This window comes from Sceloporus occidentalis, unplaced genomic scaffold, assembly GCF_023333645.1.
Source record: "Sceloporus occidentalis isolate IW3139 unplaced genomic scaffold, rSceOcc1.0.p SCAF_127, whole genome shotgun sequence".
In the NCBI taxonomy this organism is placed as follows: Eukaryota; Metazoa; Chordata; class Lepidosauria; order Squamata; family Phrynosomatidae; genus Sceloporus; species Sceloporus occidentalis.
The window spans coordinates 619,544-634,680 of NW_028317107.1; the positions used below are offsets into that span (position 1 = coordinate 619,544).

At 42.0% G+C, this 15,137-nt stretch overlaps 1 protein-coding gene across 2 annotated transcripts in view; it reads right to left on the bottom strand.

Moving 5' to 3' along the window:
* The window catches only part of LOC149281785 (mediator of RNA polymerase II transcription subunit 27), an 88,090-nt gene that overhangs the window by 11,081 nt on the left and 61,872 nt on the right, over nt 1–15,137 (bottom strand). The window contains exon 5 of one of the 2 annotated variants that reach the window (XM_089498998.1): nt 2,710–2,817. The exons of the other annotated variant lie outside the window; for it this stretch is intronic. Coding sequence (XP_089355124.1) covers nt 2,710–2,817 — 108 coding nt within the window. The remainder of the gene's footprint in view (nt 1–2,709; nt 2,818–15,137) is intronic. 2 annotated transcript variants of the gene reach the window in all.

Genomic DNA, 15,137 nt, shown 5'->3' on the forward strand with positions numbered 1-15,137 from the left:
ATGCTTACGGGGGGGGGGGGGGTCAGTTCCTGCAGAATCCCCACCACGTATCACAAAGGGGATCATCACGAAAATTTAAAGGGACTCCTCAGCTACCATATGCATTAAAGATATTGTGCAAAGATGTTTACCGACTAATACGATGTACATAAAAACCGACAACAAACCGGCAAATATAAGGTGCGGGGCTACAAAGCGGCTTCACATAAGTTAAGAAAGACATATCATATCATATTATATATATAGATAATGTATATAAATTGGTTATTTTCTTCCCAAATCACAGAACTTCAGCCCCCGACTACCTCCCGCATTGCTTGTAGCAGCAGACAGGGGACAAGCGAAGCCGGCTCTGAAGGTCGTCCGAATGATTTCAAAGTCGATATTGAATCGCAACCTTCTTTGCATCTGATATCAAACGGGGATAGTGCCAGCCCCTATTATAGAAATCAAATTCCACCCCCCTCCCCATCGCGGCTCCCCCTCCCAAACTTGCGCGGCGCTCGCCTTTGAAGTGGTAGGGAAGCAGGGATCAGAAATTACCCCAGAGACAGCTTTGGTGATCTTTGAAGCTGCTCTTTGATAGCGAGTGTGTTTCGCTTGCCGGGGTTGGGCTGACGAGGGGTAATTAATGAAGCGGCGGTGTTAACAGGCACGGGTGTTGCTTAACAAGAGGATTCAATGAACGCGAGCAGGTTTCCCTAACCGCTACACACGGAGGAGACGCTGGGCTCGTTACCTTCAATGCGATAACAGAACCCAGGAGAAATGGAGTCGCTCTGACAGGGTACCTAATCGGGTACCCAGCGGGGCCAATCAAACCTGTCTATGATGTAAGGCACTGGATCTGGTCATGACATCATATCGGACCTTAATCTCTCCACAAACCTCCTATACATTGTGCTGGAAAAGGCATATGAATACCACATGGTACCATATGCAAATGAGTTATTTTTTCTGCAGTACCATATGCAAATTCATTTAAATGTCTTCTTGATCTATACACTTGCTGGCTGAATATAAAAGGTTGTTGTTTTTTTTAATACCTTTTTCCCCGCACCGTTAACTCCAATACCAGCCAGGGGGGCAGCAGGCACTGAACAGACGCATGCGGGTGGGTAATGACCGAGTTTTGGGGTTGTTTGCATTAATAACCCAGCGCTAAAATGCAGTCGTTGCTCCATCCAATACCCAAATATCATTCCAGTTTTCCACTTCTTGATCGCTGGGAGGGAAAGGGGCATTTCTAATAACGTTTGCTCTTGCATTTTTGCCTTTAAGGCTCAAGTGGCGTCCTTTGAGCCCAACTATTGAGGCTGCCAGTGAAGTAGCGAAGTATAATACTTTGGACGCTATTTCCCTGAGTATACCGGGGGGGGCGCTCTTTCCTATCGCCTCTGTATGTTGGCTAGGATGGTGTGAAGCCTGACTGGGGTAAAGGCTAACCATGGGGTAGGGGCAACATTGACTATAGGGGGGGTGTTATGGGTGGGGCAAGGACATTGCCTTTGAAAGAGCTTACGATACAGGCATTTAGCATCTGAGCCGGAACGTCTTCCCACAGCTAATGATATTCTCCATCAATATATAGCTTTATCAGATCTTTAACATTAAAAAGGGTCAATACCCCGTCCCTGAAGCATGGAAATAACGTGCATACACGCCGGAACAACGCTCCTACAACCTTACTGCTGGTACCGAATCGGTTTATGTTTGTTTAGTGCAGCTCTGATGCATTTATCCAACATGCAATGGGTTAATTCCCCCCAAAAAAACTTTCCACCGAGTGCCGGAGGAGCGCGCAGCGCATTGGCAACCACAGGGTCCAGGCGCAACGCACCGCGGGGATTAATCCTAATGAACAATTCATAGGGCATACCTTTAAACGCGGCACGCGGAGGTGAAGCGGCTGCATGCTAATTGGGCCTCTTACAGCACCGGACTCTCATTAGAACGTGGCCTTTGGGTTGGAAAGAGCATTGCGCTCGCTGTAATCAGCTGGCGAACCTGACTCTCATATTAATGGATTCCAATAAAAGACACATGGAGACGGCCAACAAATCCCTCGGAGGCCAGGTATGTGTCCTGACAGGACAATGGTTAAACACTCCGCTGGGGGCATTCAGAACTTGCCCTTTCCCCCATTTCTGAACTTAACTTGTAATTCTCAAGGAGCTCGTATTTTTTTTTTTTTTTTAAATTATTTATACTGTATATTATTTTCACTTAACATTCCAGTAGCCAATAAACATTGTTCTTGGGGTCCCCCCAAGCAGCTTTGATATATATATATGTATTTTTGGGGGGTTTTGGAAGTTTATGGATATTCTTTGGGTGTCTGTTGTCATACTAAAATGAACATTCCTTCTATTCTTTGAAACAAAATAATTATTATATAGATATATATATACATCATACATACATATCTACATCATGAAGACTATTATAAAATTATTAAATATTATATAACATTATAAAATTATTAAATATTATATTTTATATATATATATATATATATATATAAAGGATAACTATCTACATCATGAAGACTAAATCATAGCAGCTTTGACACGTCACATTCATGTTCTTCTAACATGACTGAGAAAGGAAACGTGTTCTTCTTACATGACGAAGAGATGAAATGCTGCCGATATAAGAGTCTATCTTACCGTGTGACTTTGTTACCTAAAGCACCAGCTCCTCACTCACCTTCCCATCCTCAGTGTAGACGTTTTCGTTGTAACCCTTCACGATGGTCCGGTCGATAAACAGACTGCGCATTACCACGATGACCTTTAACACCTTGCCGAGGGTCACCTGCAATGACAGAAACAATAGAGGATTCTGATTATCTTAGGGTAGTGACATAGAAACTCGCACGCCTTACTCCGCCACACCTGTACGTTACAGCCATACTAAAAAGCACCCTGTAAATAGGAACAACGCAAAGGTTCTCTTGTCCTAGATCAAGAAGAAAGCGGTGACCTTGATGGACTTCATGTCTTTCTTGACCAACAATGTAACCATGTAAAACAGAAACCCAAAGCCTCTAAAATCTTGGTTTATATCTAAAGTAAAGGAAAACATAGAACAAAATCCATATCAGAACAATAAGGGTTCTGCACACCGACAAGGACCAGGCAGATTCTTAAGAGCTGAGTAGTCAAAGCACAGCAGACATCGCGGGACCCAAACAGTACTGGCAGCCAAGAACACCATGTGGAACGTCAAGGAACGTTGACCTACAGAAGTCTTCTTCAAAGATGGACAAAACATTTTGTTTGCTTTTGGAAACTCCTAAAAATTGGATTATTTTATCATTCAACTTGTATTTATTTTTGCGTAATAAATAATAAAATAAGCTATTGCCTTGGTTAAGATGTATTGGCTGGAAGGGTGGCTTCAGTGTCCTGTGGTCTTGACGGACGTTGGCACCTATTAACTCGAGTCTTTGTGTATCATAAAAACAAATAGAAATAGGAAACAAATAAAACTAATATAGTTTAGGGACAAATAAGTTCGGTTTCTGGACCATCCATCTGGCAGACCAATTAACCAAACGACAGTTATATTTAGATTCCGTTCAGGTCTGCGGGGTTGGCAGAGGGATAAAGGCCCTTTTCATCCTAGAAGACTAGCGGAATGAGCCGGCTGGCACGAAACATGTTTCTTCCGCTCGTAGTCCTGGATGCCCGAGCGCGCTCTGTTGCTTTGCCAGTGTCGACGAACAAGGTCTGCCCGGGGTCATCCGCCCAACGAACGGTCACTGAACAGGAGCTGGCACGGAGTATGCCCAGATGGCAGACTGAAAGCCTCGGTCCGTGCCGTGAAACTATTTGGGATTCATTTAGCAAACGCCACGTAACATTCACACTTGCCAGGGAGAGACCTAAGCGCTGGCAAGCCGTATCGGCTTAATGACAGAAGGCATTTTTAGAGTCTTCTCGGTACATACTTCATCCTTAAGATATTTCTGCAAGCGCTCTAAAAACTTAAAGAGGTGACCTTGGCATAAAATAAATAAATAAATAAAAAACAGAAAAAGAACAAAAAAAAGAAAAAAAATTATGCTTTATTCGTCCTCCGACAACAAATCAACCCAAGAAGATCTGCATATAATCCCAGACGTGTGCTACCGGTGGGTAAAAAGCCACAGGTGGATACTTTTATGCAAACAATGAAGGTCAGATCAACAATTCTATTTAAATTAACCCCTTAAGGACAATGGGTGGTCCCTAAACCCATTGAAAACGATGCATTTTGAACCTGCACATGTATAAAACATAAGTCCATCGCGAAAGTTCTACGTAGTGACTCCTCAAACACGCCAAACAAAAGGCTCTAATACCTGTCGTCACACTTAATAACTGAGTCACCTGCATTCAAGCAGGGATATCCACCATAACATACTTTTTTGAGACTGGGGCAAAGACCCTGAGTGTTCCCAGGCTTGGCGATCACATCTCGTTGTGTCATTTTGTTTCAGATCAACCTTTCGGGGAATCGTGGATGTGGAAGGTATATTTGCCCTTGGGTTTTCAGAGAGGTTGTCGTTTATGCCATTTTATTTCATCAAAATAAAATGAATTTAAACAAAATGCTGCCTTTTGAAGGAAATCGCTTTCGAAGATGATCATTTGTATATTAAACACACAATTAAAGAATAAAGAAAAAAATCATAATTTAAAGAGTATTTTCACTTAAAAAAAAAAAGGTACCCGGTGGGCTAATGCTGTCACCGGCGGAGAGGGTCCACAGCGACACACAATTCCGCAAGATGCCATTCTGCCAGCGATTCTGACACTCCAAAAGCCTTCTCCCTCCCCGAAACGAATTCCCGACGCAGTCGGAGGACACAGGTGGGAAAGGGACGTCTCGCATCTCGCCGTCAGGACAGCTAATATAGTGTGACACGTCTTTGGCAGGGGAAGGGAACGAGATGACAGATCGGTGTCTATGAAATCTCGAGACTCCAGGGTTCAGAGTAACAAGTAAACTTTCTCAACCCAACACAACAGGGGGGCATGAAATATAAATGTTCAGAAAGCGCCCCTTCTGCATCCGCCGATGTCGCAGGTCCCTGAACAATTTTCGGTTGGAAGTCCTAGCTGGAGTTGTGGGCCATGAAAATATTACCCCCCCCCCCTCCTCAGGTGGGAATGAGAGCCATGTCTCAACTTACCGTACATAACACATCCAGGTTTAACCCATTGGAGGCTTCCCGTGAGATCCATACACTACAATGCCCATCATCGAAACAAATGTTCTGGCAGAAATACAATTAAAGGGTGTCCCTTTTGTAAATTGTCCGACCATGGAGGTGTTCAGCTGCAGCTCTGCGGCTGCAGCTTCTTCTAGGTATTTTTTTTTATTAAAAAAGGTAATTACAAAGTACTTTAATTTTCTAGGAGACCGTCTGGGGTACAGGGGCGTCTCTTTAAAGCAGGTCTGTCAACATTTCTCGTATATTTTACAATTCTCCTTACTCAACTCATGTGACTGTATCTACGGATTACATGCACCCATACCTGCATATTTTGGAGGGGGGGGGGTGATATTTGCCACATGCCTCGCACCTAAGCATGACTAACCCTACCCCTCAAAACCATTAAAAGGGTTAAAAAACAAACAAAAAAAAAAAATTCTAATATGCAAGATTTTTTACTGCAAGGAGTATAATAATATAATATATAATAGCAGACCACCTTGGTGGTAAAAGGGTTCAGTAAGAGGGAAAACCAATGTTGAAATGAAGTAGATACCAGCAGAAGATCTGGAAATACCGCCAATAATCCAGGGACTCACCCTTGCAGGAGCTCACAATACTCATTATGTTGTCTTACTACAAAGCTATGAATTTCAAGCGCTTGTGGTCCTTAGAGGACCGCTCCAGATCCCTATTAATGAGGAAACAATATTCTCGTTGCCTGGAACTCACCTGATTCCCAGGGCCCTCTCTCCCTCCTCCTCGTACTATCCGCCCGCTGCTAATCAGAAAAACATCCACTGTCAATAATATCCTCCCGATACGAGAAAGCATCCCAAACAATACGCAGCTCCTCGTAACAGACAGCGCGCCCTTAAAGGGACGGTAAAGCCGCTTACCGAGGTCCTGTGCACGCTTGACCCCATCATATAGCTCGCCTTCAGCAAAGGATCGTTCTATCAGGTTTTTTTTTTTTTAAATGCCCACAAAAGGAAAAAAACAAACAGTGAAAAGAAAAAAAATAATAAAACAGTGAAAAGAAAAAAGATTTGCCCAATAAAACCACCGTTTAGAAAGCACCCCAACCCCCAGATCATTTTTTTCCCCATAATATATTTATTTTATGTTAATTCCACACTGCAAAATAATTGCCGGTGTTGGCCAAGACACTAGGGCTGTCGGAGCGTCACGTCCCTAGGTTAGAAGGCAGCAAGACGCAAGTGTCGTGACTTAGGTATTTTTGGTCTCATGGTGCTATGGTCTTTGCCAATGGAATTGGAGGTTCTTAAGCCGCCTGCCGATGGAAGCCACTATATATTTTATGGGAAATGCTTAAGGTGCTCTAGAACTGGTTCTAGCACCTAATTTTTCTGGGCTGTCTCACCAAGCTTCCTACAGCTTTTCAGGCACTTTAAATTCACCTCTATCTTCTTCTACTCTCCTTCAGCATTGAGCAAGGACAAGCAGCTCTCAAGCGCACGTTCGTTAGAGAGCTGGAACAAGAGAATATTACACAAGTTACAGCAGGATCGAAGGAGCATCCACAGCCGTAGGAGGAACTTTGAAGTTTAGAAAATGTGAGGTGTTGAAATATTAATTAAGAGTACATTACAATACATCTTTTTTTAGCAAAAAAAATAACACTTTTTAGTTCTTTTGCATGGAAGTTTTAAGGATTTCAGACTTGCCAGGATCCTACTAGGCGCTAAACGTCCTAATTATTTCCTGGCTTTGCTTGCGCAAGTCGATTATCAGAGGGTGCCTGCTCCCCCCCTGGGAAAAGTAAGAGTAAGAAGGTATAAATATACCTATAAAGCTTGTCTCTCTAAAGCATGGCCTACCCAAGGGGGGGTTTGTCAGTTGGCCTCTTTGGTCGGCCATGATGTGCTAATTGGTGATGGAGAAAAATGGTGGGTACAACCATCGTCAATTACCAGTACTGATTGTTTTAAAAAGTGTGGGGAACAAACCCACCCAGAACCATATAGAATACTGGATTGTTATCACGTGGTTCTAGAAGAAGAATTCCTATTCTTCTAGGAAAGCCAAACGTTAGAATGGTTTGAGAGACGATGCTATAAGGAAAACATGGTCTCTTAGATTAGAATGCGGAAATTGCCTGGTCCAAGGCTGCTGGTTCCATCGTCTCTAAAACCGTGGACCTCCTGGGATGTTCCCCCTCCGCAGTCTTTAGTATCTATAATGGAAGGTGAGACATAACAAGAGGAGAAGACTGGTGTGCAAGAGGGCATCTCTGAAATCACAACACGTCGACCACCAAAGTGGTTTGGGTAGAGCAAAGAAAACCAGCCAAGGTTCCACTCCAGTGAAAAGGGGAAATAGACATGTGTATCTAATAAAGGGTTCCACCGGCATGAATCTTCGCAGTCTCACGACGCTCCTAGATCAATGGATACCATCACACAAATCTACGCTCCTTAATGTAAGATCAAGGTCTTCAGATCACCGATGGTCAAGGCTCTAGGGGATTTCTTCTGGTAATCGCAGACCGGAGACTAAATGATCCCCTGCTGACAGATGATCAGATTTATACATATTTGTTTTTAGAAAGAAAGAGAACAAAGAAATGAGGATGGCACACCCCCCAAAAAAAACTAACCGTAAAACCTCTCTTAACAGAGGAAAGAGAATCACAGGGTCGGGTTTCTTATTGATTCCGCTTTTACAGGTTATGGATGGACAAGAACTTTCTATCGATTCTGCAGCAGAAGCATCAGAAAGTCTTTGAAGAAAGCTGCAAACGTCACAATCCTGTGACTGAAGACCTCAGGAACATTAAAGGCCATTGATCGACATTGGTTTCCCCTGATGTATGAATGTGTTTATACTGTAATATACATTATATATAAAAGTTAATGACCCTTTAATGGACTCACATCTTCTCTACAGATACATTTGTTGCTCTTATGAATGGGTAAGAGGATCCCACCAGAAGGTACAAACAGGAGAATCTGTGGTCCACAGTTTGGTTCTCAAATGGGTCCAAGAAACTCCAATAGCTCTTACACCAAAACCGGGTTATCTAGAACTTTAGTCGAGGATTAAAGCTTGGAAATGAGTAATGAATGAGGGAGCTGAAACCCACAACTCTCCTGCAAACTCTCCCTTTGGTGAATAAACCCCTCTGTGTGGGTTTGGTGTCTCAAGTGGACCCCGTCATGGACCCCAAGGTCAAAATAGTCAAAAGATCACCCAAAATGATCTGTATTTAGCAGAACAACCTCCTCTTTATCGCTTGACACACCAGTAGTAAATTCTGAAGTTCCAAAACAGGAACATTCTACGATAGAATAGACAGTAATAAAACGCATGCTTCAAAATTAACCCCTTAAGGACAATGGGCGGTCCCCTAAACCCATTGAAAACAATGCATTTTGAGCCCGTACATGTACGGGCTTTGTTATTAAGAGGTTAACTTATCCTTAGACTGTCCAATCACATTTTTATGACCTCATAATTAATAAAAATGTTTACAATTTTTTTTCCAGGCGAAACATCTGCTTATAAATTCACTCAGCGCTTTTCAAGCTTCCTCGGTAGAAGAAAACATGGAAATCAAAGCAGAGGCTGTATAATTAACAGCGTTAGGGCTCCAAATTTCTTCTTCTTGAGGCACATTAATAATGACAGCCGTGTGTTCGCCGAGAAGAAACTTTTTCCTATTATTCCTTAAACTCGGCCTGTCGATACCCTGTTAGACAGCCCTCTGCGTTTTAATATTTCGCCCGTAGGACGAGCGCCAGCTCGACCTTGATGTGGAAAATTTTAATTCAAATCAATACATGTGCAAGGTCATTTTAAAATTCAATTAATATGAATGGAAATGTATGCCTCGCAGATCCTGCAGGAGGAAAAGTGGAACGCTTCAACGTTGTTTATTTTAACGCCAGTTTAGTAATTTTCGTTCCGGTGGGTGAAAGGGCAGCAATAAATTACCCCCCCCCCCAAAAAAAAAACCAACAAAAAACACCTTTAGCGAACCGGAACAAAATATATTAACATTATGCCAAGAGAATAGCCATATAAAAAAAAAATCATAATGCATCCGTACATTCACACACACACACACATACATTCATACGCATATACATATAAATTCATACAATGAATTGGCATTAACTGTTTAAGTACTAGAGGTGAGTTAGCAATAAATCAGTGTTAAACAACTAGACCCTTTGAGGGTATTCTTTGTACACCTCCGTATTTAACATATTGAGTGAATGTCTCCGGTCAATGATTGGCACTTCAAAGGTTAAAATAATTTTTTTTTTTTTGGAGAGATATTTTCCTGTTAATTGTTTTAATTGCCCCCATACTCCTCGTTTTTTGCGTGAAACATTCAGCAGATTTGCTTGACGTTGCCCCTTTTCATTTGGGGGCATGTTAAGCTCGTCTAACCAGGGCATGGATGGATCCCCGCAAGGTTCGCTAAGGGGTAGTTGCGGTGGATTCTGGCCCGGGGTGGCGATTCTTCTGCCGTATAACCAGCAGCCCCAACAATGCGTAATGCATATAGGAGATGAATTTATAAATTAAACTTTGTAAATAAAATCCATTATTCTTCTTCTAAATGCCTCATTCGGTTACACAAATAGCTACCAAAAGGCCAAAGTCACATAAAAAGTCTTGGAAAGCCCTGACCACAGCCGCACCTCTAACCACGCTACTCTTTGGCCGTTTGTAACGTAGAGAGAGTTCTGACGAATGGCTTACATTTATCAAAACACTAAATTTGGCAATATTTCGAACCGCGCGTGCCTTCTTTAAAATAAAGCCAGCGCTGCCTTGAATCTCGATGTAGCAGATCATCAGGATCAGCCGAATTTGAGGTCTAACGGAACAGAGCCCCATCGGTTCGGCAGTAGACCCCGCAAGGTGTGAAACGAAACGGAAAACAAAAATCACCGACAGCTTGCCGACTCTCGCCGCGCCGATAAAAGTGCCTGGCTCCACTCTGCTGCTTAACGAGGCTTGCTTGTAAATAGCAGAATAGGTTGCAATTAAGTCATTAGTCGTTAAAACAAACAAACAGACTAATTAGTTTCTTTACCGAGGACCGTTCTACGGAGAGTGTGGAATTTACCTTTCATTAATCTAACTTAATTGCAAGAGTGCAAGATTTGAGTTCTATGTCAACACAGGTTGAAGCGCACGGGGGGCAGGGCTGTCGAGGGCGATCTAATAATAGCAATTATCCGACAATTATTTCTTTATTTACCGGAAGGTCACCAAAAGGTTGCACGATAACAGCAGATACTACCTAATGAATCGTTTTGTTGTCACTTGCTTGTTCAAGCCGGTTCTCCGGCTGAAGGGAACTCGATTCTTTGACGAAGACGGCTCAAGCATAGGACGTTCCAAAGTTGACCATTTATGAAGTCTACTTGAGGAGGACAACCACAAGGTTTGGAGGAGAATGAGCATTATAAGAAGGTTAGACCCGCTAAAGGGTTATGTGTTGTTTCCCAGGAACACAAATATAACAGAGAATCGCTATGGACTTTAATACGCAGACAGGCAGACTGATATAACGTAAAGGGACAAACTTCTGAGGCTGGAGGGATATTAGTATGAGGAAATTAAGGGTAGAGACTGTTGCTACAGCCAAGGTTTGTGGTGGACAACGTAAAGAAACGGAACTTAAGACAAGGATCTTCTAAGGATGATGAGAGACTGTGTGTGAAATCTGTGAGATGGAGATGTCATGGTGGACCCGCGAGGTCCAGAAGGTGGAAATGGAACCCTGCGCACTTCTACAGGTGATAGGACGTTAATACGGCTTATGGAGAACTTGTATGAATGCTAGATGTAGGGTGTCCATGTAAACTGTTTCTCACTTTATAGAAGGTTTTCAAACTAATATTCTTGAACGGTTTAAAGGTTAGCAGAGTAAAGAGTAAGAAGAAGAACAAAAACATGAAGATCGACCTATAAGTTGACCACATTGTAAGAACTAGGCCAGTCTTCTACTATTTGTAATTTCTACTAAAGCCGCCATGTCAGCAGCGAAAGGCTTGGATAAAATAGTGAAACACTAAAAGAACCAGCGCAAAACCCACGGATTTTAGTGGTCGTGTCTACCTGCAGCTCAGTGGATTAGCACCGACGCAAGCATTAAGCGAAGCTGCTCTTTAGGAGAATGTGTAGACCGGCAATCCCATGGCTGCAGACAAGCAAGAACAACCAGGTAAATGGATGAAACAGGTGTAAAAAGACCCCGCGAGACACCATCTGATAACGGGAGCTGGAAATTCTGCTGCCAGTGGGGGACGCCGGGGAGCGAGGAAATGCTGAATGATTCAATTACAGGCACGTGCAGAAATGCCTCAGTATGATTCTCATTAAGCTGCCTTAACAAGATCGCAGCAAACACCGGCACACTCTTAATTAAATACGGACGTGAGAGCGAGTAACATATTGTACACTTTGCATCTCCCTCTCTTCAGCGTCATAAACAATGAAAGAGATCCTAGTAGAACCTTAAACAATTCCATCTCTGAAGTCCATCATCAGAAGACCGTCTCTGTGGCGGAAGAGCATTTAATGCACAGCCACAAAAGGTAGGTTATCCAGTTGGTCCCAATTACTGAAGAACATTTGTAAAAGCTGCATTATAACGGGATTTAATATGTATAAAAATATACAGCGATACTCTGGATAACATATGAGAAATTCAGCCAATAAACCAACCTAACCTTCATGATGAAGACTCAATAGATGACCATTCCTATTCTCCAGCATTAGATGCAGAGCTGGGCAACTAAGTCAATCAATAGATCGCATAAAGACCTGCCCCATAGTTATCCTCCTAAAACAAAAGTGTCCCTCATTGACTAATTTAAATGTTAGGAAGCAGATGTAGCATAATTTAGGAGGCAGGTAGGGATGCATCCAGTAAGGCAGCATAAAATAGGCTCATGGGCAGTAAGATTTAGTAGCCATGGCCACCTGGCTCCAAGTATTGGCACTAACCTCTGGGACAGCTGTCTCCCCATGTAGATTTGTGACCACCTACCACTCCACAAGCCATAGCTCCATTTCCAATGAGATACGTTGGGCACCAAGGCATCACATGGACGTAGCCGCCATCATGGAAAAATCAAACTCCATGGCTGCTTGGCTCAACATTACCGTCACTCTCCCCAACACGGGGAAAAAACTATTCTATTGTATGACTTAGCTACTAGCCATGTTTATCTGCTGAGTGTAACAAGTGCAACCATCACTCACATTTACAGAGTATTTCAGTTTTTTAAGTGCACAAACAATCCAGTGTTGCTTAGACGAGAATGGCACAGAATGCTGACTAAACTATAAAAATAAATAACTGTTCTTTAGTGTTTTGTCTAAGTGGAACAGCACCTTTAACCGACAAGTTCCATGATATTTGGTGAGCTGAAGGTAGGATGAAACACAATAACTCTGGCTTGGCCAGCTTCAGACAATGTAAATTATACCCCTTTAGAGTTTATTCAAGGAGCCGAGAAATTGGCCAACAGAGCTCGGTAGATCAAATCTCCTTCAGAAGCCTGTGTGAGCAATATGTTATGTGTTTATCAATGCATAAACGCGATGGAACGAGAAAGCAACATGAATAATTTAGAAGAACCCAAGGCGGTCTTGTGTGCTTGATCCGGTTCTGTGCAGAGGCGAGGGGGCTTTAAGTGATTGGAACAGACATATGGAACAAGGGCAAGGTGCTTTCTAATTTTAACACCAATGCAGAAGACATCCTGTGGACAACCAGGGGTATGTTTTCATTTCCAACATAACCATGGAATGTTCAGGTGTCTTCTTATTTATCTACCTTACCGTTCCAACCTTCCAATTAGGGGTTCCAAAAACTCGTCCCAGCTAAAGAGGTGTTCTTCTGCTCCATGGAACGGATACCCTGCTACCATGAAACCCATTCAGGTAACTCTCCACCAAACTCGCAGGTAGCTAAACCGTAGCTGGTTAATGGTGGTTAGAACACATTGTATCAACCCTGAGCATTCCACACTAGCTACACTAAATGGAGAATGTTTCACTTAGAGGAACAACAAAATCTTATATTCCCAGCTATCTTCAACAAACATATCCACAGGTGAGAACTTGCTCACTAGCCCAAGTTTAAGTAACAATACCAAACTACCAAACTTTTTATAGAAAGAGGATGCTTGATCTATACAAATGTTTGTAAATGGGCTTGGCAAGGTAGAGTTCAAACACATGCTCTTCAGAACGCTTCCAATGTAATGTTTGCATGGCGGGTGAGCATTTGAAATGTGAAGGTGTAATAGTTTGACACACAGGATTCACGCCATCTCCCCGGAGAACAGAAATTTCCAGAGTAGTCTATGATCCATCATGTCTAGGTGCACGGTGTCAGGTCTGAGATGAGCTATATCTCAACGGCATTTATCTTACGGCATGCTCCGAAACGGCCTGCCTGTGTTCATAGATAATTTAATAGGGCTGGTTCAACATCTAATTTATAGCTGCTGAACTTAATTCTTTAGCTCCAGGAGGGAACCTGCTTTTTTTTTTTTTGGCAACGTTCCTCATTGCCAGTAGGAGGGTTAAAAGCTGCTTTCCCTGGCCAAAAAAATAGGTTTCAGATACTGAACAAATACATTGTAACAGATTATATCTTACATAAATGGGGTCATTGTATAGTTCGAGGACACCATCTCGATTCTCCAGCACAGGTGACTATTTGCTCATTCCATTATCACAGTGAAAATCCCTGCTTGAATAAAGGTGAACATATTCAGCTCCGAACAAGTCATGGATTTCAGTTATTCGAATCATTTGCTTGCCACTATTAGTGATGCACTTTTAAACGGTTTATATTTAAAGGGTTAATATTTAAAGGGTCGCAGAGTCAGCTCCTTTATAAAACTTTCCCGGTACGGCCATTTATTTCCATATATGCGGACGGCTAGTTTCCGATATTTTGTCCAATAATGCGTAACCCAGGAGACGGCATCAAAATGAATACACAGATTTTATTTTAATAACCAGACTCCATGACTTTAATCTTCTAATTATTGACACTGGAAATAACCGCATAATTAACTATTAAAATATACACATGTAAAAACTATAAAATTATTTTGGTTTTGTAGGAAGGCAGTTTAATAAAGCCACGGGGCGACTGTTCACCCGTGGATGGCCCTGCGTTCCTGCGCTTCTTAAACATACCATTTTACAGCACTGCGGAGGCCCGAGGATCTGCTTTGATCTGCATTTAGACACAATCAGGATTAAGGTTTATGTTTTCGGCTTCACAACTGGGAAAACCTCAACTTTCTTTTGGAGTCAGGGTTCACTCTTTTACGGAGACAAAACTCTACAAGAGAGGGATCAGCTCAAAAATCTGCAAAAAAAATAAATAAAAAAAATAAATATATATATATATATATATATATATATTTTTTAAATTAAGCTCAAATTGGGGTATTTTCTTAAAAAAAATTAAAGAAATTAAGCTCCAATAGGGGATGATCACTTTAATAAAAAAAAAAAACAAGATTGTGAAGATCCAATTGGGGGGGGCATTTAAAAAAAAAATCAAAAAAAACCCATCATGATCACATTGCGAGCGATTAAAAAAAAAAAAAAAAAGGAAAAGAAAAAATCTAGATAAAAAATTAAAAAAGGAAGCTAGGACCTTAAAGAAACAGCTAAGTTTATTGTTTTTTTTTTTTTGTATGATTGATATCGCATTATTAATAATAAACGCCAAGTTTTCGCCGGCATGTAGACCTGTCACGGGGCATCCGTCCGATTGCGATGAACCAGGGGTCACCTATGTGAACGCAGTGCTCTATAGACGCTAACTGTCAGTACTTTACAATGCTTGGGACGTGCGTTTAAAGCAAAAACATTGCCGTATCTAAATCCCAAGCAAATCCAAACCCGACCT